This window comes from Eublepharis macularius, chromosome 5 (genome assembly GCF_028583425.1).
Source record: "Eublepharis macularius isolate TG4126 chromosome 5, MPM_Emac_v1.0, whole genome shotgun sequence".
NCBI lineage: Eukaryota > Metazoa > Chordata > Lepidosauria > Squamata > Eublepharidae > Eublepharis > Eublepharis macularius.
This window is the reverse complement of record NC_072794.1, coordinates 142,363,855-142,390,467: the sequence shown is the minus strand read 5'-3', so window position 1 is coordinate 142,390,467 and position 26,613 is coordinate 142,363,855. Positions and strand designations below refer to the sequence as shown.

General features: G+C 42.8%; 1 protein-coding gene across 3 annotated transcripts in view; it reads right to left on the bottom strand.

The window, feature by feature from the left end:
- Positions 1 to 9,147: 9,147 nt before the first annotated feature.
- Positions 9,148 to 26,613, bottom strand: part of LPIN3 (lipin 3) — a 51,574-nt gene continuing 34,108 nt past the window's right edge. For all 3 annotated transcript variants that reach the window (XM_054980256.1, XM_054980257.1, XM_054980258.1), the window contains exons 9-20: positions 26,414 to 26,577; positions 25,447 to 25,540; positions 24,104 to 24,173; positions 18,468 to 18,560; positions 17,263 to 17,327; positions 16,474 to 16,609; positions 14,974 to 15,122; positions 14,729 to 14,815; positions 13,110 to 13,262; positions 12,286 to 12,400; positions 12,071 to 12,174; positions 9,148 to 10,827 (exon numbers count right to left, since the gene is read on the bottom strand). In XM_054980256.1, coding sequence (XP_054836231.1) covers positions 10,683 to 10,827; positions 12,071 to 12,174; positions 12,286 to 12,400; positions 13,110 to 13,262; positions 14,729 to 14,815; positions 14,974 to 15,122; positions 16,474 to 16,609; positions 17,263 to 17,327; positions 18,468 to 18,560; positions 24,104 to 24,173; positions 25,447 to 25,540; positions 26,414 to 26,577 — 1,375 coding nt within the window. In that variant the 3' untranslated portion in view covers positions 9,148 to 10,682. The remainder of the gene's footprint in view (positions 10,828 to 12,070; positions 12,175 to 12,285; positions 12,401 to 13,109; positions 13,263 to 14,728; positions 14,816 to 14,973; positions 15,123 to 16,473; positions 16,610 to 17,262; positions 17,328 to 18,467; positions 18,561 to 24,103; positions 24,174 to 25,446; positions 25,541 to 26,413; positions 26,578 to 26,613) is intronic.

The window sequence follows — 26,613 nt, the reverse complement described above, 5'->3', positions numbered from 1 at the left end:
AAAAAGTGCCTTCCCATAGATGGGGTCGTGTTTGGGTTACATTTCAGTATGTTGTTTAACTTAGGAAGAAACTGGAGACAGACCTGTCTAATGGATTCTTTGCTTGGGGAATAATTAAAACTATGGTATTTAAGAGCTGAAAAAGTGAAAATCAGTTCCTACCAACTATATGAATCTACTACAAGAAATATTCTGGTTCAGGGACCATTCAAAGCAATTTCACCATTTATGAGCAAATTCTGATTTAAAACAAAGACTTTTTTTGTTCTGTTTTTGTACAAAAATGCAAAATTTGAACTGGAATTCTTCATGGCAGCATTGACAGATATAAACATTTGAGACGCTCAGTTCCGAAGACAACAGGATTCACGGGGGTATACACTTTGAAAGCACTTCTGCCTGTACAATCTTCTGCCTCCCTTGCACTCAAAGTTACCAAGTTCTTTGCATGAAGGAAGGTGGGGGTGAGGTATTGTGCTGCAGGGGTGCAAACTTTAAAACAAATTGTAATCTTTGGATCTGGGTTCCAAGTAGGGCACTGTTTGTTATCCTGATTTTTTTCAGAACTGTTCATGATTTGTGGGGAGGGTGTATATTTTTCAGGTCCTCAAAATTTGGGGCCATTATTTTTTTCATTCTCCCTTCTCAAAGGCAGTAGGAATGGGGGTGGGGCCAGAAAAGAGAGGAAGCCAGACCCTGATTTATCATGCCACCGTCAATCCAGCACCAGAGACGGCAGAGCCCGTGCCGCAGCCAGAAAATGGCAGGTGGGCTCCTGCATTCCGCCGCTACTAGGGGGCTATTTGTTTTTTTTAATCAACAATTGAACACACATTAATATAACAGTACAGCAATGTGTGTATCATGTTTTCTGAATTTCCTGCTTTCATTATAAAAAGTAAGCATTTTCAGTGTTTGATGCCAGCAGTGGAGCGAAGCTTCCACCAGGGGCAATGCTGGTCTGGTAAGTCCAGGGCCAGTTCAGTTCCTTTCCCTTTTAAAATTTAAGGACCCTGGGTGGAGGCCAGGTCTATCTGACCATCAGCTGTTAGTTGGCATCTATCTTCCTTTTAAAGGAAATAGAGTTGCCAACTAACAGCTGTTTCCCAGGTTGGCTTCCTATCTTTCCCTCCTCACTCTCCAATACCCTGAAACACTCCTGAAATTCTAGGAGATACATTTTTGTTGCTGCTGGGATTTGGGGAGTGTTATGGGTAATTTCAGGTATCCCTGAGCTAATTTTGGGTATAATTTCAGCTCAGGTATACCCTAATACAGACTCTTATTGTGCTGTTATCTTCCAGGTTTTCAGACAGGTGGAGGAAGGAAAGTTTTACAATGCTGTGGCAACATTCTTCCTTATCTATTCTTGTGCCAGAATACATGGTGGTCTACGCCTTGCAGCCACCATATCACAGCAGCACAAAATTGCTGTGTGTGGCAGGCTACGAAATGCTCCAGTTGCATGTTAAATCATTGCAAATACAAGTGGCTTAACATGAGACTGACCGGGCTGTCAAATGGAAAGGGAAGGTCTGTAGCTCAGAAGCTTTGCACATAGAAGGTCCTAGGTTCAATCCCCAGTTTTTCCAGTTAAAAGCATCAAGCAGGAGGTGACGTGATGGACCTTTTCCTGAGACCATGGCAAGCCACTGCCAATCAAATAGACAGTACTGACTTTGATAGAGCAATGGTCTGATAAGGCAGCTTTCGGTGTTCAGAGCTATATGAATTGGCATCCATGTAGCAGTTTACGATTTGTAAACGCCATTATTAAGGAACACACCAGTAGCTCTTGGTTCCTCCTCTGTCCTGATCTCTAGATCTTCTTCCTCAGAGGGTGAGGGAGAGGGGAAAGAAGGAGAGGGCAGTTGCAGCCCTTTTTTAGCTGCATGTATGCCTGTGATCACACAAAGAGACTGAAATATGGGCCGCAACAGATGTGTAGATGTTTAAAAGCACATCTGTAGAAAGACTGCGGGAGTGGCATTGCACGGCTGGCCCTGCCCCCTGCTGTCCACACTCAGTGGAACATCTGCAATGAGCCTTATGGTTGTTCAACTGTATATGCATAGGGCTTGCTGCAGATGTTCTGCTGAGTGTACGTGCACCAGCTCTTCCACACAATCAAGAAAGTCACACAGAAATCCCAGCTGCATGGAGAAGCCTATGCTTTCATGTGCATAGAGCTCACTGCAGACTTTCAGCCGAACATGCAGATATTCCCCTTTACATGCATACAGTATATGTGTTTAACATCTCTCAGGGTCTTATTTCTATGAGCAGAGCAATACTAATTCCAGCGGCCATCATCAGGGATTCGCCACAAGGTGTAACCATGTCACACATGCTACTCCCAGGAGCAGCATTTCAAGGGGCATTTGGGGCTGGCAGAGAGTGGAAGGCAAGAAAGTCATGTGCCACCAGAGGAACTCCTTCCATATACAGAATCGCTTGGCTGGATCTCAGCCACTCTCAGACCGAGGCCAGAAACTTAAGTGATATTTGAACTAAGGTTTGGAGTTGGCTTACACAGCCTCCAATTGGAAATCCTATTCAGGCAGGGGGTGGCTGGGCCCTTGTTATTATCTTCACCTATAGAACAATATGTGATACAGAGCAGGTGCAGATACATTGATACACATGTGCACTCACCACCTGTGGTTGTTCCATCTCTTCTAGAAAAGGAGGAACCAGCACAGGGGTAATATCACGAACTACCCTACAGGACTGTTTTAGGGATTATGAAGATAATGTCTGTGAGATGCTCAGCACACTTGAAATATGCTTTATAAATGCTATGAATTTTTTATTAAACTAGCAAAACTTTTTCCATTCTGTCAGAGCATTGAAAGAGGGCCTGTGGGAAGCAGGGGAAGGCCACACCACTGTAGGATGTGAGTACAGAGACACTCTGGAGACGTTCCTGTCTGTGAGAGCCCAGGTTAGAGGGCAGGTTTGCCTCTTTGCTGCAATCCTGTTCTCCAGTGCTGTATTTTACTGTTCCCAAAGAAGCAGCAAATGGCGGCAGCAATTCTCTTATATGGAAGAAAGCGAAGCAGTGCAGTTGTGATCCCCAGCGGAAGGGAAGAGTTCAACCTACTCCCCTGTCTCAGGTGAGTGCCACTGCTGAAGTCTGTGCCTTCTTCATAGCACCATCCCAAATTATGTTTCCTGTACAAAATAGGACTATAGGAATTACTACAAGGGCCTCTTTTACACAGCTTTTCTTTCATCAGTGTATTAACCGCACAAAAGTAATTTTGTTACTATTTTGACACCATGATCCCAGTCTAGAGCATCCCTTTTTTCCTGATCCTATCATGTGCTCTCTTCTTGTTAAAGTTGCCAGTTGCAGCTGGAAACCTCCCCTCCCCTCTTGCCCAAAGGAATTGGAGAGCAGAGAGAGGCATGCTGAAGTTGCATCAGTGCACAACATTCTGGTGAAAACTGGAAGTGACATCATTACATTGGGACAACACTAGGATTCACACAAAACAGAGTTGGAGGTGAATCCTAGAGTGTCAGAATGACATCACTTCCAGTTTTTGGTAGAAACAATATGGTACACTGGTGTGCACCCCATCTTCTTTCCTATCCCCTCCCCCTGCCAATCTTGGAAGTGCCAGTGGGGAACGGGGGGAAGCAGTGAGAGATCTGGCTTGCAGACCACAGGTGCCTCTGAACCGCTCTGTCTGAGGAACCCTCCCTCATTTTCTTCCTTCACTTCATAAGATGTTCTCTCTCGCTTCACCTACTGTCTCCTTTTAGTGCTCTCATCACTCTTTCTCCAGTATCACAGGTCTACTTTTCCATCACCCACTTATCCCCTCTCTTTTCCATTTACATGTTTCTGCAAGCCCCATCCTTCAGTTCACTCTTCCCTTGTTCTGTCTCTGTTTCTGCACTCTCATTCACCGCCCCCCCCAGTCAAACTCTTTTAATTGAGGTCAATGGGAAAAGCACACGAGGCTTTCACTCTCCCAGCAATTTGCATTCTGAAAGAGTCTCAGAGGCAGGCAGATCATACAGTATGGCTGGCTAGCAAACTAGTAGAACTTGTCACCACATCTCTGTACCCAGAAAGAGTAGGTTAAATGGAAATTTAATGACATGGGCATTCTCCTCTCTATTTCCTTTTGATGAGCTTGGACTTAACTAAAGTTAAGGGAAAGAGAAAGGGGGTCACCACAAATAGTCAGGGAGGGGGGCGCTGTTGTACCATGAGCCTTATATTATGTAGTCCTGCAGATGTGTGTGACCTGACGTTGGAAACAAGCTTATATATGTGCAGGTATCTCCATACAGCAGCCACTACCATGGACTGAACAACTCATTTTCAGTAGCTGCTAGTGACTTATTTCAGTGCTACCACAGTGCAAGGATTAAGCATGCATAGAATCACCTGGCTGACTTGTCAAGAATACTAGTCACCCGCTTGCCCTGATGGGATGTGTTAGAGCAGTTGATCATGGGGATCATCCGGCCAATTTATGTATCAAACTTCACAAATTATGAGTATTGCCTCCATTTGGATGTCTCAAAGACTACCTTCCTTCATTCTCATTGCTGTCTGGTCTGCTTTCACTGCTCTGTTGCTAAGTAATACTGTATCAAAGGGAGAGCACCCTTTCTGAAAACGGATGCTGAAATATTATTTGTTGGCAGGGTTGGGAGTTACTTAATGACTCTAAGGTAGAGGCAGCTGAAGTTACTCACCCATCACACAGGCCCAGGTGTTCAAAAATACAAAGTACTTTCTTTGTAATTTTTTTTTACAAATATTCCAACTACTTCCTATCGCATTTCATAATGCTCAGGTTGCAAAACTGGGAGCTGGAACATACCACCACCACCCATCTCAAAATGAGGCACCTTGGTTTCTACTGAACTTATACTGAAGTCCTTTCCTCCTGCTTACATATGATGGTCATACCACTTAAGAATTGCCTGGCTGGACCAAACCAAAGGTCCATCTTTTTCTGAATGCAGCTAGCCATATACTGTGGAAGCTTTCAAACAGCTCAGTGTCATATCTATGGCCTATTGTTTACACCTGTCGTGCAGAGATAGACAGGATGCTCCACTTTTGGCTTGTCTTGGCTAAAATCCATTGAACCCGTCTTCCGCTAACTTTTGAAATCCTTTGGAAAGTCTTATAAGCTAAGAGCTATTGTCTCACGCTGTGATAATCAACTTGCAGGGATTCATTATGCACACTATAGATTACTTCCTTTTGTTTGGCCTGTGTAGCCTTATTCCATCTCCAAGTTCCAGGTTGAAGCCTATGTCTAATAAGCGATACAGAAATAAAAGTCCTGCCTCCACAAAGTGCCTCTGTAACCAGCTTGGGCCCAGTTTATACATGATACAGACTATGGGGAAAGCACTAACCCATGTAAGCTTTTCATGTGTAGCCTGCCAGTAATTAATATTCCAAGGAGGCACACAGCTGGTATACTAACGCCACACATCCATGCATCAGTATATACGACAAGTGCCTTAAAATATAACAGTGGGTGCATAGAATACTTACACAGGTAAGTTTCTCCAAATGGAGGCACAGCTAATAAAAATGTGGACCTGTGGTAAAACAGAGGAAGGGGCATAAGTTCAATAGTAGGGTATCTGCTTGGCATGCAGGAAGTCCCGGGTTCAACCCTCATCATCTCCAAGTGAAAGGACCAGGTAATAACTGATATGAAAGACCTCATCCTGAGACCCTGGAGAGCTGCTGTTAGGATGAGAAGACAGAGCTGACCTTGATGGGCCAACAGTTGGACTCCGTACAAGGCAGCTTTCCGCATTCCTGCAGAGTGAACAACCAACTGACCCACTGAAAGATTCAAGAATATTCTCTAAGAAGGAAGTTTTGCGTTAGCTACAATTATATGATAGCAACAGAAATTGTCCAGATCTACTGCCAGTGTCCAATAGTCCAGAACAGGGCAGAGAATACACATTCGTCTCTGAGCAACGGTGCTATCCTTTCATTTATTTCTTAACCATGAGCTTGACAATGGACAATTTTATAGCTTTCAGACAGCCACGTTTAATTACTTTGTTATTTTCAAGAAACAAAGCATTGTGTCTTTATCAAAGAAGAAAATGGGGTTCATTGCTTGCTGGTTTGGTGGGGTTTTGCCAATGTTGGAAACATAGCTCAGTTTGTATTGTTCCTTGTTTTAATATTTTGTACATTTGTAACAGTTAAGACTGTACCGAAAGAAAAAAATAATCCCAATCAAGCTGTCCAGGATTATATTACTGTTTCTTCTAAATGCAATAAGCTTTGGTCCAGAAGGCTAAAGTGACTGAGAAACTAAAAAGTAAAGATGTTATTTTATAGACAGCTGAGAGGAAGGTGTGGTGATAGGATAAGTGAATGGAGAAAGATAGGCTTATAGTTACTGTTCTGTAAACTTAATCGCCTCTGCTTTTGAAATTGAGAAAAATGCTTTCTATAACCTGCACGATTCAAGCACTGCTGCTCTAAAGTAAGCGTGAGCAGAGCTCCCATAACAAGCCATGCACATCTTTGGGCCAAGCTACACATGACGAATGACACCTGAACGGCAAGTGGATTAAGTGGAGGGCAAGTGAACAGGGAGAAATACACTTGCTGTTCAAGTGTCATTCGTCATGTGTAGCTTGGCCCTTTCTTCCTTAGAGTGTCTCTCCCCCAAGCAAAGAGCCAAGCCTGGCTTTCCTCCACCTTGTTATTATAGCAGGAGATGCTTCAGAAGAGCCCAGAAGGCACCCATTCAGAAATAACTCTCTCTATTAAAAGGTGATGCTCTTGGAACTTGCCTATAGCCCATGGCAGCCATTTCATTGTAGCATCCACTACCTGTTCTCATATTTCCAATAGTATCTATAAACTGAAAAAGGCTGAGGATCCTGACTTTAGAGATCAGATTATCCAGAGCCCAAAGCCCAGTTAGCTCCATGAACAAGCCCTGGGGCACACTGTTTTGGGCACAGTAGCCTCTTCCCATTTCTACTTCACATGTTCTGGGGGCAGGTTTTGACTATTAAAAAGGATAGGGGGTTTGTTTGTCCATCTTATCCATTAAGAGCAAGGTAAGCAGGCATCAGTTTAAAGCTTTCTAATATCTAACTGAAGCCTACCTGTCCATATTCTTTTATGTCATTGCAATATCAGTGAATCTCAGAGGCTCAAGATCTGCATGCAGCTATTTGACATACCACCCAAGGCTCTTCTGTGTATTTATTTCCCAATATAGCCTGGTTTTGTCCCAGGAAGGCAGGCAATGCTGGAACACAGAGGGGAGGGACTTGTATTTGGCAGGTGGTTTCCACCTTCAAACAGCCACCGCTAGGACTGGAAGCTAGGCAAACTGCAAGCCTCCCTAAGGTGCAGGCCTCATGAAAGGGATGGGCCTGTCTTCCCCACTCCTCACCCTTCTCTGCAGCCTCTGGACTCTCATCCCAGCACCTGGAAGCTGCCAGGAAGAGAACAAGCTGGCTGCAAAGGACAGAGAGTAAAACCACCACCAAAGCAGTTACAAAGGAAGAAAAGAAGCTGCCCTCATAGTGCGTATATGGGGGCAGAGATTACTCCCCTTTCTCCATGGCATATTGGCTCTTCTCCAAACACTTTGGTAATTTCATGGTTAATGTAACATGTCCAGCACCTTAAAGCAAAACTAGTTGAGTGGACAATTCAGAAATCTCCTTAGCTTGGGCTGTTGCCAACCTCATGGTGGGGGGCTAGAGATCTCCTGGCATTGTGACTGCTCTCCAGATTACAGATATCAGCTCCTCTGGAGAAAATGGTGGGTGGACTTTATGGCATTATACTCAACTGGAATCCCTCCCTCCCCAGGTTCCACCCCTCAATCTCTAGGAATTAAACACCTAGAAATTGAGGAAAATGATGCTGGGGTAGGATTCAGTGGATCTGGGTCTTTCTCCAGTCCTTCAGCCACACCTCCACTTGAAGCCAGCTGGGTGACCTTGGGTCAGTCACAGCTCTCTCAGAGCTCTCTCAGCCCCCCCCCCCACCTCACAGGGTGTGTTTGTTGTGGGGATAATAATGACATTCTTTGTAAACTGCTCTAAGCGGATGTTAAGTCGTCCTGAAGGGGAGGTATATAAATCGAATGTTATTATTATTATTCAAACTACTACTATTTAAAGAGCTCACAACTTTTTGAAATTAATTTAGATTAGTGGCACACTTTTCATTCAATACAATCACACATGTAAGAGAGTCCACTTAAAAGGACTGCACACCAGTGCTACCCGTGACCTCCATCCTGTTGTACCTGTGTAGTTCAAATACTTGATTGAAAGCAAGGGGCAACAAGGCAGCCCATTCATTTCTCCAAGAGCAATGCCTGCTAGCGTTTCAGCCGTCAACTGACTTCTTGTTCATCTGGAGTTTAGTGCCTCATCGAGACCATCATACAGTTTACTGACTTACTGTTTAAGGCATGGATTAATGTGAAAGGGCTGTTGTGCAAACGGTCTTTCCACGCAACAGGGAGTTGAATTGCTACAGAGACTTCTATTCTACTTTATTCTTTGCCTGATGGCCATGGAACATATAATTCTTGAAACCTTTTCGAACAGTGTAGTTTTCTTACACTTGACTCCAGTTTTCTTACACTTGACTTGCAAAATCCTGAGTACTTTTAGGTGGGAAGGATGAAATGTTCTTTGAATCTATTCATGGTCCAAATGGGCAAAGAATTTGTTTCTTCAGTCTTGATCGGACAAAATGTGAAAAACTTACCTAGGAGGAGGCAAATTGGGTTTTGCTGGGCCAACCAACATGATAGGTCCATCTGCCAGGGCACCCAAGTTATTTTAAAATATATCAGATACCAAAGTTAGAAGTAATCATCTATTACTTTTCAGTAACAGTAGAGCCATTAGCTAATCTATCTCTCAGACCTAAGTTATCCAGATCTCTTTATGAACAAAGCCACGACCAAAACCACAAGGCCAACCTTATCTGTGTACAAGATGGTCATAAAAACAACTGTAGGGAGAATTAAGAACTAGGAAGGGAGCATTTGTTTAGGAAAGCACTGATGAAGTGTACAAGTGTTCCAAATTGTTGACTGAAAGCATGGTGAGAATAGAAGGGAAAAAATGCAGAATCTCTTGGCTTTAGGTATTGAAGCTTTTATTGACACACCTGCACTGGAGGAGCTTTCAGCTCCAACTTGCGTTAAATATGGGCCAACAGATGCATTACAACCAGCTTACAGGACTTTTTTCTTCTCGTTATCATTTCTGTTAAGCCATCCCTTAAACGTGCAATAGTCCTGCCTAGTTTCACACACACACACAAAAGAGGGAAGCAAAAGTGAGGTAGAACAAGAATCAGTGCCTTCAGCTACGTCTTGGTTTTCTGTCTTAAACTGAAACAACAGTCAATGGTGCCAATAGTGTACAGGCCCTAATCCATGGCTATCTGGAATGAACCACAGCTACAATAACCAAGGACCATATGTAGTGACCACAGCACAAGAACCGGGGTGTCAAAACCACACATACCCCGGCACATATACCCTTCAACATGGCCCGACAGTTTGTCTTTCATTCATCACAGTGGCTATGTAAAAACAGGTACCACTTCATCAAGCAATGCATTCTAAGGGGCATCTCACAAGGATTCCTGATTTCAGTGCCATGTCTAAAATACATCACCATAATAGTAAGCCTCTGGAAGGGCTGATGGATGGTACTGTCTCTTTTCACACTGCTTACCTTCACTCGCAACGACGCAGAACATCGCGCAAAAAACACAGAAGATCGCGTTTTCTCACGCAAATCTCACACGAGAAAACGCGATGTTCCACGTCATTGTGAGTGAAGGTAAGCAGTGTGAAAAGGGCCACAGTAAAGATGTAGCGGCACTGTGCCCCCTTCAGAAGCAGTATGGCTTAAAAATGATGTGAAGCAACAAAGTAACATTCCCTTTTCAGAAGTTGCCATAAGCAACTGAGACAGTGGGTAATAGTTTCAAAAAGATTTGAAGGTGGTACAACAACGACATTGCCAGTAAAGTTGCAGACTTGTTACTTTTGTCTGGTTGTTATATCTGATAAAACGGAGAAGTTGTCTTCAGGCTTTGTAAGCACAATGAGGTTCAGATCAAAATATACAGAGATTAAGGCACTAGGAATCCAAGCACATACCTATGCCCTTGGTGAACTACCACCATAAATTGATACCATTTGTTAGATGAAGCCAGAAGAATTCACCACAACAGGATGGAGTTCTAAAATGTGCATTAGTTCTCTTGTTTCCCCTTGCAAGACCTATGGCTTCTGCTGACACTTTTATCATAGGCTATGGGGCAAAGAATAAAAGGGTGTTGCATGAATAGCAGCTACCATCAATCTTTGGATAAATCCAAACAGAATCCTCTTCTCCAGCTGCAAGGATGGACACAACTCAGACTCCTCTATGAACCTCGTAAATGCTCCTACTTCACAAGAAAAAGTGCATTCAGTCACAGGGCGTACACAAGTTCATTAGAACCTGGATTGAGCAGAGAAAACAGAGGGAGTTGCAGTGCCAAAATGCAAGTCCATCACAGGGCAGGGAAGACATTGCTGAAAAGGTACGCTGCCTATCTACCCTGTCAAAGGCCCAACAGCTAAAGATCCTTTTCGGGATGATGCTTCACTGGCTCAGCATCTTCATTCAAGATCTTTCAAGTCAACAACAGGCAAGGGAGCTCTCCAGTAAGAGAAGTGGCTGTATTCTGGACTCTCCACGGAAAAGCTCACATCCTTGCCAATGGGTGGAAAGATGAGTTCCACCAGTTCACTCAGCCGCTCATACCTAGAAGAAATGGGGCATTAAAACTTTAAAGCCAGCAAGTCTCTCTTTTTATATCCTATTGCATTTTAATAAATCAGTAAATGCAATGCACACAGATACACTCTATATTTATTATTTATTTTTACTATTTGTATGCTGCCTTTCTATTCAAATGGGTTCCCCAAGACAGCAAACATTAAAACATTTTTAAAAATGTAAACATTATGAACAATTTAAATTTAAAGCAGCATTTTAAATAGTATAAAAATGATTCAATTAAAAAAAAACATGCATTCACAAATACACAACACCAAGAACAGGGAGGAGGAGCCAATAACAGTTACTGGGGATATGCCAAATGAAACAAAAAAGTCTTCATTTGCTGGCAGAAGACAGCTATAGAGGGGACAGATACTCTTCCCGGGGAGGGAGTTCCAAAGTTTTGATGCTACAACTGAGAAGGCCCTTCCTTTGGTTGCCACCCATCTAGCCTCAAAGGGCAGGGATGATCAAAGCTTCAATTATTACTGGAGTGAATGAGTAGGGTAGAAGGTGGTCCTTAAAGTATGCTGGCCTCAAGTCATAAAGGACTTTAAAGGTCAATCCCAGTACCTTGAATGCTGCCAGGAAGCAAATTGGGAGCCAGTGTAGATGGAACAAGACTGGAGTAATATGGTTCCTATGATCTACTCCAGTCAATATTCCAGTTTTAGCATTTTGTATAACCTGTAGCTTCCAGACAGTCTTCAAGGGTAGCCCCATGTAGAGCACACTACAGTAATCTAATCTCGATGTCACCAGGACATGTATTACAGTGGCAGATTATATAGAGATAAAATACTGCAATATACCAGGGCTAGCACAAGAGTGGGAGCAGATACAATTCCCCATCATCACGATACCATCAAAAACTGCAACCTCTTTACAATTTTTCTTTTGAAATATTTTGAATGTTCACCATACAATGGTTGCATCACAAAGTTTTTCCCACCTCAGTCCACATCAATGGCAGATGATGATGGGGATGAGCAAACTCATAAGGCTAGAGCTAACCAGCTTTTCCATTGATAAGAAGAGGGTCCCCCTTTGACTACCTAAAAAGGCCATGCTTGGAATCATGAGACCTCCATAATTCCATTAGGATACTCATTTTCTTGCACTAGAATGAGAGTGACTTCATTTTTGTCCCAGCATCAACCACTCACTCCCCTGCAGAGGGCTTTACACACTATGAAGAAGATGTAACAGATGTTGGAAAGCTTACGTAGATTTGTGGATCTTCACAAGTTCCTGGATCAGTTCCCCCTTGGGATTCACAGTGAATATACGAGATTCTGGCAAGTTCACTTCCTTGTAGGCATGGACATCCTACTCAAGACACAACAGAACAAAACATAATGCCCAAACAATGCAGGGATTGCCCAAAAGGAACCAGAAGGACAGCCCCTTTCATCCCTGTATCCAATAGCCCATACTCACATTTGTTCTGTTCCCAAAGGCAGCGTGGAATGGCTGCCTGTTGGAGCCAAACAGGTTCCGGATATCTGTTAAGCAGGCAATTTTGAACACCTCTGGCTTCCCTTCAATCACTTCCCTATAATGCAGGGGGCACAGACATTCCACAAGTGTCAGAGCAGTGTGCATTCACCCCTCCACCCTCAGGCAGTTGTGGTGTGTTCTTCCTCTTTCCTTATCCAAATAAGGATTTAAAAGGGGGAAATAAAATTCTGTTCAAAAAGACTATTCCCAACATTCTGTACTCCATTGCACAAAGAACAGGTCCGCTCATAGTTGGATGTTGCACAGTGGTAACAATTGACCTCTGGGATTTTCCTGTCCACGCACATGTTCCTCCTCTATACACATTGTTGGGTAGTTTGGGGGACAAGCATGAAGTTGTCCTGTGCCAAATATAGTTTTTCAATAAGCACATATCCACTATACACCCCCATTATTGTGAGATGTGTTATAGTACTCTCCACTGCCAACACTGGTGTAGGAACCATGCCTGTTGTGTAAAGGTGATGACACTGGTTTTGAGTTTGGGGATTTGATAATTTGGGGAGGTGTAAAAAACACAAAAATGAAGATCATTGCTGGCATTCACCACATTCACGTACAAGATATTAAATTAAGAAATACATTTTGTGCTACAGCTAATTTTGTATCTCAAATGGTTATCTCTGTGTTAACTTAGCATCCCTGTGTTAACTGCACCGGCACAAACATATGAAGGAGGAACTGGTAAAAAATGTGCCTGTAGAAGACACATTCAAAGACCCATCATTAAGTTGCAAGCTTACCTATGAAGAGCTGAGAAGAGGCTGCTAGGTGCTAGCAGGATAGGACCTTTTGGGAGTACGCAGCCCTGGTCTTTGACACACTCCAGGTATCCTTTGGTGATATGTGCCATCCCAATGGTTCTGGCTGAACAATAGAGAAACTTGTATCCATTCCTAGAGTGGAGAAGGCAGAATCAAAGAAAGCAATGACCGTTGCTCTTTAGCGCCAGTTACAATGAGGGGCAAATACGTGTCATTGCATTGACATACCTTCAACCCCAGTCATTAGAACAGTACAAAAACATTCACCCGTTTTAGGATTTAGGAGCAAAAGGAGCAAAAGTGATGCTTTCAGAGTGTCAGAAATGTTTCACACAAACCTGCTGCTATGGTCACTGTTCCTTTTTTTCTAAACCTATTCAAGGTCACTGTTCCTCTACATCTACTAGGTCTGCTCGAGTACCATTTTTCCTTTAGTATGCATTCCTTGCCAATCAAAACTAATGCAGGGAAAGTCATAACAATAATACACAGCAGCCAGACTGGGGTCTGTGCCAATATCAGAGGGCAATGCTTCCTGCTCTGGTGATCCTAGCCAATCAGGGAAGTGAGAGCAAAGGAAAATCTATTTGGAGATCCAGATTTACAAAAAATACATAGACATGAATGATTAAAAATCCTTAAAATAACACAAATTATTCTAAATAAACATGTCTCACCATAATGTTCTATCATACACACCTCAAAACTTTTAACCTTTTTGCCTAATCTAATTATATTCCAATATTGAATAAATAGTATCTTTCTAAATTTTGTTTTATACATACACACACCTTTTGTCTACAGAAGCCTGTAAATTGTAAGCTTATCTGTAATGATTAAAACCCATACTTAGCTCAACCAATTACCAGTGTTTCCAGTATGGTGCAATTGGCAGCTTGACTGCTGTTTATCATGCATGTCACTGATGCTCTTTTACACATAAAATTGTTTCTATCCAAAAGGAAGCTAAGAAGTGGACGACAAAGAATCTTGCACTTCAAAGTGTGATTCCAAATGCTAAAAATCTCTAACCAATATGATAGTCTAGTTCTTGAATCCAGTACTCTCAATGTCAGGAGGACCTTACACAGAACCGGGGTCCATTAGCAAGTCACAAGAATAAGATATTTAGAGCCCCCAAAGAAGGAAACTTGCCCTTAATGTAATATCCTAGAAACCACTTATAGATTATTCTATAGCAAGGTAGTGATGGGTAACTGGAATATGGAGAAGAGCATCAAGAGACAGCAAGCACAGTTTAAGAAGTTGGATGAAAAAGCAGCCAAACACCCCTAGTGTTTAATGATTATACAACATTAAACTGATTTACAGTGTAATCCTGAACAGACCTCTACCCCTCTAAGCCCACTGACTTTAATGAGTTTAGAAGGATAACTCTGCTTAGGACTGTACCATTAAACAATTTTCTTTGTTGCAGGGGAAGCATTAAAACTTATTTTGTTCCTAGGAGCAAATAAGGAGAAAAGGGGAAATGATTCATACACCCAAATGATCCTGTGAAGGAGCCATCAAGGGAATCCTGGTCTTGTTCAGGAAGGAAATCACCCATAAAGCCTTCAAACATCTGTAATACTTACAGATGGATTTTGTGGAACAGTTTAGCAATGCCTTGGTGGGTCCAATCTTTCCCTAAATGTGGCAAAATGTGACCCAGAGCATCAGATCTAATGAGAAAGAAAGGGAATTATTAAAAACATGCATGTACACATTACCCAAATTTGAATTCTACCTTGAGCTCAAATGTCTACAGTTCACCGCACAGCGCACAGTTGGTGACCATGTGCTTATGCCAAAATGGAAGACTACCATGATGGCCACTTACTTAGTAATGGTTCCATCTATGTCAGAAATCACCACCTTGTCATCCCAGTTCCATAGGTAGATGGTAGCTTCACAACGACATGTGCCTTGGTATTGGGTCGTCACACTAAATGCAACCTCATTGGGACCGTCTCTCAGGTTCAGACTTTTCTACGGTCAAGAGAAGTTTTTTAAAAATACATCCAGTGCCTAACCATTACTAAAGAGCTCTGGTTATTAAATTTTACATGCATGCAGCCCCACCCTATGTGGGTTTACTTGGAATTAAGTCCAGAGTTCACTGGAACCAACTTCCAAACTAAGTGAACAGCAACCTTTGCCCATCAATGACTAATTGCACCCATCCCCTCCTTCTTCCCCACGTTCCCAACCAACATCATGCAAACAGTGATTCCCATTTTCCATCCAAAATTCAGCTTCCCTAAAAGTTTTGATCACCCTTCAGAACATCTGGAAGAGTAAAACTGCACAGAATTGATTCTACTCCCTCAACTCAACATTACCAATGTTCTACAGAAACAGAATCCAAAATTAAGTGCAATGAAAGTGACGCTGATTTCAGAGCACGAGCTAAACCCGTGATTGAATTCTGTCCCATTGAAAATCAACAGGTTTTTTTTAAAGAGCTTATTTTGGCTGAACTGTTCCACACTCCTCGCATTTAGGTATTTTCTACCACAGAAGCTGAACATGAAAAAAAAAAATGATCATTTTCTAGGTGGCTCTACAATTAGCTGAGACAAGGTGGTAGCTTCAGGCACCAGATTTGGCAGCATCGCCATTGTAGCTTCCCCTCCAGGAACCAGAGCAACAGACTCTCCTTTCCTCCTTATTCCCCAGGAATCTTTGCGGACTGTGAAGCAGGTTTTGCATGCCCAGCGGAGCTTCTTGATCATTCAGAATGCCCCGGTGGGCATGTATGGCCTGCTGCACGGTCTTGAAAGTTGCCTAGAGAATGAGGAGGAAAGGAGTATTTGTTGCTCCAACTCTTGGACAAAGAGAGTGAATGGTACTAGGCATCCCTTGTTAAACCAGTACTGAATATCTAGATCCCTAATTTGAACATCTGTTTTTCTTTTCTCATCTCTCCAGTGAAATGTTAGCATCTCCAGTATGCAACTATAGCTGCTGTTCCTTAGCATGCTTGAAGTGACACTTCTTGCCACTTGGTTCAAAGAGAAGTGCATCCACTGACACTTGAACATCTAAACACTGCAGTCGGGCACCAATTAGCGGCTATCAAAAAAGGTTCAGCCTACAGGGTCTCACTCCCCTCTTCCACCTCAAAAGCCTTCACCCAAAGACTAAGCCGGTCTTGGCTTTCCTCAGTTTCTGCAGATCGAAGCCTGTGATGGTTTTTCCACCTGCAGATTATGGCCAGACGGCACAGAACCAGCGAAAAGGGATTCTCATACAGGCAGATTTGCTCACTTTCAGACGGTTACGTGACATTTGTTCAATGCACTAGCAGGTGAGGATAAAACTGTCAAAATCCACATACAATTTGATCTGAAGAGAGTCTTAGGGATTTCTTATAGGTCGGAAGAAATTTCTGTGTAATAGCATCTGGCACAGGCCTGACCCCTCGGCCTGAAGGTACAGGCTCATCATCACTGGACGAAGTGTCTTCCCTCTTCCTGTATCAGCACAGAAGCAGAAGGAGACAGAATTTTAAAAGCAGAGGACTAAACATAATGGTTAAATCCCAAAGGGGAACTTTAAGTCCCCAAAAATGCCGGAGAATAACATGGGAATCTGAACACGTGACTGACAGGAAGCATAAACTTGGCTAGAGATATTGCTAAGCAATGTGACTTTCCCTTCCAAAATGCTCTCACTCAATATCCAGCATAACTTCAGTTAAGACTACCACAACAGCACTTTTGAAGGAAGAAGGAAGAGAGAAAAGAGAACACAAGTATTTCAATAAGTCTTAAGGCCAGTTTCCATGCTGACAATGCACAGAAGGAAATGAAAAATATCTGTAAAAACATTTCAGACAAGCAGGAACCCCTTCACTACTTTTGGAAGTGGGAAGAGGCCTCATCAGTGTTGACCTTACCAGTTCTCTAAATGTACAGGATATTAGAGGTTCTCTTGAATTTATCACTCTCAAATTAAGCAACCCTCTTGGTAGCTACAAGTCCTACAGAAAAACTGCATAAACTTGTCCTCTGACAATTCAGGAACAAGAATGATCCAATCTTCAAGATTCCAGGATTGACATTTCCTCATTATAGTATCACCTTTATCACTGCCAGTCTCTATGAACTCATGAAAACACAATCACCTATGCTGAAAGGAGTCCCCTCGATGCTTGCCTGTTGGACTCATTTTCTGGCTGCTGGATTCTGGCTGTGAACACAAGAAGTTGTCAATGGTTAAGCTACTTTAGCATCTTCTTGCTTGCACAGTCACAGTTAATGGATCAAGCACTAAACTGACGCCTCATAGATGCCACAGAGGATAGGGTGCGAAGGCCACTCCTAACACAGCTCAACATATCAAAGAAAAGTCTGCTTTCATTTAGCCCATCATATCCCTCATGCCACATATGCAGAATATTTGAGATGCTGTCAGAAAGGCAATTAAAAGGAACCTAACACGATCAATTGACCTTCAGAAGCCATGTGGTTATGCTTCAAGTATGAAAAGGCCTCAAGGGTAATTAAAGAGAGGGATGGAAATAAGGGATATAAATAACACATAAGAAAGTTTTCTACGTTAGCATGAGGAGATTCTGTTCTAGTAGCTATGCTTCAGTGAGGCAAGAAAGGAAATGCCTGGGAGGAAGCTGGACTTCTATTTCTGAGACTGAATGAAAAAGCAAGACTAAAACAAAATTACATATATAGAACCTGGAGAGAGGAGAGTATTAGCAGGAAGAAGTGAGTAAACAAGGGAGGCAAGCAAGGAGCTTGCCAGAGAGTCAAGAGGACATAGTTGCTAGACCTAGAGTGGAGATCCTGATAGAAGAATTGAGTCAAGGGGTTTCTACTGTCCCTGTAGAGCCAATGCACAGTGAGAGGTAGAATGGGGGAGGAACAGAGAAAAACTTTAAATTATCTTTTGGTTCAAGTCAATCAGAAATCATATGCCCCATTTTTTTCTGAAAAAACATTCAGATTCAAAACATGTTAGAAAATAATTTTTAAAAAGTCAGTTCATTCAATAGTATGCTAATAGGTCTTTTCCAGAGTAACTTAATAAATGCATGCAAAGTGACCAAGTGCATATAAATAGCTACAATAAATATTCCTAAAATCCATACAAAAGTCTAATCCCATATGTCTCAACATTCCCCAAGGAAGGCTGTAGAGTAAGATTTCCCCACAGAGTATGCTACTATCCACTTACAAATCAGTTTACTAGTCCAGCTGAAGCCCACCTAACTGCAACTTTTTGTCTAGGATTTGGTTGAGGTGGACCACAGAGAGTAGGCACCCCACAAGTTCTTCTCCTGACATGGCTTGAGAAAGATCCTAACACATCTACCTCTTCACTGGAAAGTTCTCTTCTCCTCCAAGAAAACCACCACCTGCCGCCTCTCCTGGACATCTTTTCCTTCAAAAGTCTGTCAATAGTACTCTGCAAACAGAAGTAGGCAAAGATGAGATTATTTTTCAACAGCAATTCTAGTTCAGAAAAGAGTTTTATCTACATACCCATGACAGAAAGATCTTACCACCTTAGTTAGAAGCAGCAACTGATGATACAGAAAGAACTTAAGCGCCAGTGACCAGCTAGCTTCCCCTGGTATCATCATTCAACTAAGGACAATACCCAAGGCTTCATCAAGAAGTAACCCATCAATCCCACATCATCTAATCCTGTAGCAGGAGAATCATGCATGGATGTAGCCCTCACCAAAACGGTTGAAGCTATATGTAGGAAGCCAGGAGAGAAATATATCTAGGATGGTAGAAGTTTAAGAGTACACCCTGAGCCTCCAGAAAGAACACCAATTCAAACAATACTGGCCCAGTTTGTCTTATGGATCTTCACGCTAGGCTGAAGGAATAGCAGAAATTTATAGAATACTCTTGATGTGGAGGGAAGGGTACTGACTACAGAATGAGAACAAATGTACGAGTTATAATGTAATCCGTAAAATCTTAATTAATAGAAGGCGATCACATGAAGTAGATTTGTACCACGTAAGACCATTAATATATCAAGCTCAGTACCGCCTATTTTGACTGGCACCAGATCTCCACATCCTTGGGAAGGGTTCTTTCACACAACCTACTACCTATTCTTTTTAACTGGAGATGCCGGTGATTCGCTACGGAAAGCCGATGTTCTACCTAATGCTTTTTCTCTAATGGGTGGCTCCTAGGTCTTAAGAACATTTGTACAACTAATTTTTCCATCATCTTATTAATATACATAATTAGATAAATATACACATTATTAGATAAATAGTATTTGCAAATCTGCATTACATTTTTTAAAGATATTGATCTTCCTCGGTGGGACACCCTATCTCACTATTTATCCTATAACAATTAAATATTGCTTTATAGATTTCATTCATTTAGGTTTACAGCTCTTGGGTACCTTTCTATTTATCTATTGTTAACACAATATAATACTTATATTTGTTGAAGAAACACTAGCCTATGAGCAGTATTATTAGTGTAAATACTAACACAGGGTTGTTTAGTTTATATGAACCCCAGAGAGAACTGTCCAGGGTTTATTGAATGCTGATTCTCATTGTGCTTTTTTTTTCCTGTCTGCAAAATCTTATATCCTATATGTATCTGTCGTTGGATGCCCTACTGGAACAAGGTCAGGCAGCTGGAGGACAACACCCACCTGGGACCAGGGGAACTACAGCCTGCAGGAAGCCAAGACACACTAATGAAAAGGAAAAGGTATCTAGGCAACACTGAGGAGCTAGCTCTAGTAGGGCATAGGGTTGCCAGGTCCCCTTACCCTCTCAGCAGGATGGAGGGACCCTGCACTCACCTGTTTTTTTCTGTTGTTCACATGCTCTCTCCCAGGCCTGGGCAATGATGTCACTTCCTGGAATTAGCATCACTGCACAGGCCTGAGATTGCACTTGAACAAATCAGCCCGGTGCGAAGCACAGGAGTGCTCCCAAGGTAGCATAATGTTATCATTCCTGGGAGAAACACCCTGGGAGTGTGCCTGGGAAGCCTGTTCCCTTCCTCTTCCTTCCTGCCCACCAGGTGAATGGTGCGGGGGGGGGAGAGGGTACAAACGGGGGATCTCATACCCTTACCAGGGGAACGGCAACCCTATTGATGCAGCTTTTGCTTGATGACCATGAACCTGAGCAGACCAACAGAGATCAGCTGGGAAAGGGTGGAGCCATGAGGCAGCTAGGATGAGGCAAGCTTTAAGAGTAGCAGCCAGATGCTCTTTGGCAAGACTGACGGAGTGATGAGACAGAATCGCAGGCCACAGGGCAGGAAGGGTGCTGTTAACCACTTCCTTGCCTTTATTGTACGAAGTTTGGTATTAATTCTGTTACTGAACTGACTGGTGAGTCCAGCAGGTTCTTGGAGGAGCAGGATGATTGAACATCAATCTTTGACTAGCCCTGCCAATAGCATAGTGGCTAAATGGTTGGGTTGCAAACCAGTACTCTTCTGGTTCAAATCCCACTACTAGATGGCCTCTCAGCCACAGCTCCCCAGTTATATAATGGGGATAACAACACTGACTTTGTTCACCACTGTGAGCGGGACACTAACCTGTCTAGAAGAGCAGTAAATAAGTGCAGTTATTAGTTATTATTAGTTATTTATTAGTTACTGCTTTTTGCAAATCTTTTTGTTGCAGTACATTTTCTTGAAAGCAACTCTGCGTGTGCGAGACTGGATGTTTCCCCCAACTCTGCCAACAAGTTATGGGCTCAGATCACAAGCTAAATTGCAAGAAAGCTATAATAGTCGGTAAGAAAGAAAAGCATGCCCAGTTATCCAGAGAAGCATGGCAAGCAGTGCCGATCTTAAGCTTGCAGTGGCCAAACTGAATAATGACGATGATTATTAGTTGTGGAAGCTCAAAGGGGAAATGCTGCTGTGCAAAGATGACCTCAGGGAAGTTTTAAGCAGCGACCGATCAGCTGATAATCCAGACAACAGGACAGGAAAAACAGGCAAGCAAAGGCAGTCATATGCTTGCAAATGGAAGATTCACATAAGGAAAGAAGACACAGTCAAAGATACAGAATCTGCATGAACACTCAGACCTAAAACAATAAATTAAACCTTTTGTGTAAAGTATGCAAGAGGAGAGTAAGTAAAGAGTAGGATATGCATGGATATGTAAATACCGTGCTAGACATTGGAGAAGAAATGAAAGACAGTCGCATAACAGCACTACCTCTGCGTAGCTTTCCAGAGTCTTATGGCCCCCTCATTAATGCCCTTGAGATCAGATCAGAGGCAGATCTAGTACTACTGGTATGTATTAAGGGCAAATGTATGGATGACTACAGAAAGGAACTTCAAGCAGGTAAAGATACTGAAAGATTAGAGGCAGCCCTCAAAGCAGACGTGGTAACAGAGCATAGCGGAGAGACCAGAATGTGTTTTAGTTGGGAAAAGGCTGGATGACTGAAAAAGAACTGTTCAATCTGGGAAGCTAAGAAGAGGAAACAAATCACAGAAACACCCAAAGCAAAGACTAAGGCAGCTGTAGGCAGGTCGGCAGATAAAATATGGGATGGATGCCTAAAAGAACACATCATGTGGACAGTACATAGATTTGGGAGCAGCAGGCCACATGACAAGAGGCCAGGAGCTCTTCAGAGATCTTAACCTCAGAATAAAGGAGAAGATCTCCTTGCTGACGGAAAAAGCATCACTGCAGAGCGAACTGGCTATGGATTCTTTAAGTGCAATATACCATAAAAATGGGCCTGTAAACTCTTTATGGAAACTGTCCTGTAGGTTCCAGAACTAGAGGGCAACCTTCTACCAGTGATGCACCTCACTAGTAATGGCCTCGGTGCAGTCTCAAGAAAGCCAATGTGAGTTTAAGAATGGGAAACAGGTTATAGCCAAAGGAATTATGAGTAAGCCCCTGTATAATCTCACAGAATGAGCAAACTGCAACCACAGTTAAATCTTGTAATGACAAGTGCATCCATCTGTGGTGCAGAAACCTGGAACACAGAGACCCAGAACCATAAGACAGCTAGAAAAGGACATGAAGATGACTTTGTGTTAAATGCATATGAAGCGCATGTGTTGCATCAAAGTGAAAGCAGCATGGAACTTGCTCCCCAAAAGTAGTGAAAGCAAGTCTAAACATTCCTTGCAAATTAGTTAAAGCAATACCTTTGGACCCATGAACAATCTCACACCAAGTGGAAACAAATATCTCAGGACATTTATTGATGGCTATTCCAGGTACACTGTCATGTATCCAATGAAGGAGAAAAGAGAAATGCTTGGAAAAGTTCAACATTTTGTGGCAGCAGTCAGCAACGAGTTTCAAAGGAAGCCCAAAATGCTCTATACTGATGATGGGGGAGTATATATAGCTAAACAGGGGGAAGAATAGCTGACTACTGCCATACATGCCAGAACAGAATAGAGTAGAAGAAAGAACAATCTGCATTCTAGTTGAGAAGGCCAGATGCATGGCATTGAATGCTGGATTACCATACAAGTATTGGGAGGAGACAATTAAGAGTAACATACCTATGGAATAAGTTGTCATTGAAGGCCATTGACAGCACTCCATGTGAACTGTGGCATGGATCCAAGCCCAGTGTAAAGCACATCTGGATGCAAAGCCTGTGCCTGCATTCCCAGTGAAAAATGCTCAGAGCTGGACAATAGACTCACAGAAGTTATATTAGTGGGTTACAGTGGTCAAAGTTAACAGGACAGAAACCTATTCCCAAGAACTGATAAAGAGATCGATAAGGGGCACAGTATACTTTGAGACCCCAGAACCAGAAAATGCTGCAGACAGCTCTGATAAGCGAGAGAAAAACCACAAAGCCAAATGCAGAGGGAGCAGAAGTCAGCACTGACACGTCAGAATCTCATGAGTTAACTGGAGGCAGCGGAATGACAAGCGTCAGGCGCTTCAACTGGGCAACCAAAGGAATACCACCGCATAGGCTTTCCTACCTAGCTGGAGCTGAGAAAATACCTGAACCTTCGTCTCGGGAAGAAATCTCAAAGCTTCCCGAAAGTGAAGCCTGAAAGTGGAGAGAAGCAGCAGAAGAAGAGATACGATCACCTCGCAAAAATAGGACTTGGACACTCTCCAAATTTTCATCTGGGCAGAAAAGTATAAGATGCAAATGAACATGGTGGAATAATAAACACGCCATTGAAAGGGGTGTTGGAGAGGCAAGTTATATTAACGTAAAAACTAACACAGTGTGTGCTTAGTTCACTGGAATTCTAGGGAGAGCTGTAGTGCTTTCTGCCAATTGTTAGGAGTTTATGGAATGCTTCTCTTATTTTCCATGCCTCTTGTTGTACTTCCTTTCTGCCTGTTAAGTTGTTATATCCTGAAAGTCTCTCTGCTGTTGGATGGCCTGCAGTTAGTTAATGCTTTTTGCAAATCCTGTTGTTGCAGTAAACTTTATTGAACACAACATTGTATGCATGGGACTGGATTATTTCCCCAGCTCTTCTAATAATAATTGGGGAATACTATCACATTGGAAAGAGAAACTTTTTCTGGATCTATGCCCCAAAGTCTGATAACAGATGGCAACCTACCCATCTACTAGAGCAGACAGACAGCCCTAAAGGAAAGCAATGATTTGCAGTTTTTAAATCTTTGTCCCAAATTGTTGGGCAAATCATGGTCTGGAAGCTAGAGAACAATGGAAAAAGTATTTCTCAATGGCCACATCAAAAAGAAATGGCTTGATATATGGCAGGTGAAGACAGATAGAGAATCTGGATATTTGGATGGAGATGAACAAGGCTGATTCACTGAAAACATCCCAATGTACCAGCCTAAGCCATGGACCATTTAGGGGCAAGTGCTGGCTTGTTTGTCCCCAAATTGCAGTATTTCGTGAAAACTCCGTGCCTACACATTCTTTGTGCTTTGGATTCAAAGATTTTTTTAATTTTGTGTCAATTCTCACTTAAGTAATCCTGAGCTCTCCAATTTACCTTGGGAAGATTCTTCTGGAAAGCTTGTAGGGAGAGGATCATGGGAGCTGCAACTGCCCAGTTATAATATCTGCAAGCAGAAGGGAGAAGAAAAAACTTTGGTCTGTACACAGTTTCTAACATTTCAGATGCCCAAAAGCAAAACAGTGACACACAGAAGATCTTTAGAAATCACACTGTAGAAAGAGGACATCATAATATCTCATTTTACCTTTAAAAAAAGGATTGGGCCTCATATACTGCTGTCCCAGAGGGATATGAGTGTTGTTAGGCTACATCCACAACAAACAAAACTGTGAAATTTGATACATAGTCTAGGATTCTAAAACTACCAGAAAATGTAAACATGTGTATGTGTTTTAAAAATGGCCTCATTCTGAAACAAACAAAACTCTAACAAACAATACTCTCGTAGGCAGTAAATAAAAAACTCTCCTTTGCTAGAATAAAGCAGCATGCCTTTTGTTCAATTCAAGAACTGCCAAAATGTATGAGAAGGACAGCTGCATCCAAGAGTAACGCCTGATCTCTGTCTATGATGACAGGCATGAGCATGTTCTTGTGTTTGTAGGCGACATTGCATTCAGAGAGCACTTCAGGGCTTCCTGGGCTTGGCAATCCACTCTGCCACAACATGCAAACGCATTATTGTTGGCATATTGTTTCCTCCCTGCAAACTGTGTGCTGAATCTCTGATACAGGTTTGTTGCAGGGTTGCCAAGCCCCTGCCCCCAGCCACTGCCCCCCCCACTGCTCACCTGGCTGGCAGGGGGAAACGGCAGAGAAATGGGGGAGGCAAGCTGGAATGCGGGCCAGGACAGAGTACTCACCCACATCCTCAGCTGATGACATCATTCCAGCGCAACCCAAAAGTGATAGGTTGCACCAGGGCCAACTGAGTAAAAATCCGCCCCAAAACACTATGTTTGGGACCAATTTTTACTGAACTGTCCCTGGTACAACCTTTCATGTCTGGGCCACAGCGGAAAATGTCATCAGACCAGGATGCAGGAGCACAAAATCAGATAAGTACCTCTCATCCCTATCCCCCGTTCCCCCTCACCCCATTTTTAGGTTGGGGGGACCTGGCAACCCTGGTTGCAAAGCCTGAATGCAGTGGCAACCAGAAACACGACTACACACAACAGAATAGAGGGGGCATGAGCATTTCCCTTACACCTACTAACAATCTTCAGCTTAGGGGAAAGCAGAATTTCAAAGGCCATCCAGGAACACACATATGACTGTAATTTGCAAGCTAAAACTGCAAATGCAATGGTTACTTTCTGGACATTACAGGGAAAAAACCAAGTGTCAAAGCAGGAAGAGACCATTCTACTCACTTCTCATGGATTTGTATCACCAGGTTTGGATCCTCAAGAATTGCTGGATTCTCTGCCAACTCTTGGTAGGTGACGATGTGTTTCATGAACTCCTCTGCAAGAAATTAAAGGAAGGGGGAGAAAAAGTCACACCAGTTCTGCAGCCACCTCCCAATATGAAACTGGGAGTAGGTGGCCGCTACCTGCCAAAAGAAAGATAGACAGTTTACTACAGAGTTCCCGTACCGGATACTGTAGTAGATCTACAATTAGGGTTTGACAGGTTGCTGTTAAAGATCCCTAGCTCCTCTTTTAGAACTACAGTTCTAGATTTCCACAGGAAGGAGTGAATACAACAACCAGTGAGAATTTAAAGCAGAGATGTTTCTGGGACCTCCTCTTGCTTTTTATAACTCCTTCTCTTATTATTTATTTAGATACTGAAACCCCCACTTTTCCTGCCAATGGGGACCCAAAGCTGTTTACAGCATCATTCCCTCCTCCTCCATCTTATCCTTATAACAGCCACCCAGTGGATTAGGTTAAGCTGAGAAAGAATGTCCAAGATTACCCTGCAAGTTTCCATGGCAGAGTGCCGATTCAAGCCCGTGTCTCCCAGATCCTAGTGTGACATGCTAACCACTACACCATGCTGACTCTTTAGAGCAGGAAATCAGCCTGGTGCCATCTCCGCATCAGTCCACTACAAATGCCTCAACCATAGCAAAGAGACAGGCCCCTCAGTCTTGTGTTCTGCCTTCAATTGGCTGGTGAGCCATTCTACTTGACAGTCAGTGGAAGTCTGCAACACCTTTCAATCCATCATTACAATGTGAACGGATGAACTTGCTACTGGATTCTATTCTTTTGCCCTTCATCACCATAAATTTAACTTGAGCATTATAACAAAGGCCAACACACACAAAGTATCTTTGCAAGAACATCTGAAGTCCTAAAGCACAGGTTCTTCCCTCCCTTCCAGACCTACCACGAGATAATTCCCCACTATCTCCAAGACCCCCACAGACAGACAGAAGGATCTGTGGCATCAGGTTACATGCCATAAGCTCCAGATTATCTGTGCCACCCAGCAAGTGAGCATGGGAGAAGCTGCTAGGATCGGCGTGCGCTTGGCCACTCAGTTCAGCATCACTGAAAATGAGAGAATGAGAAAGCATCAATACAGTG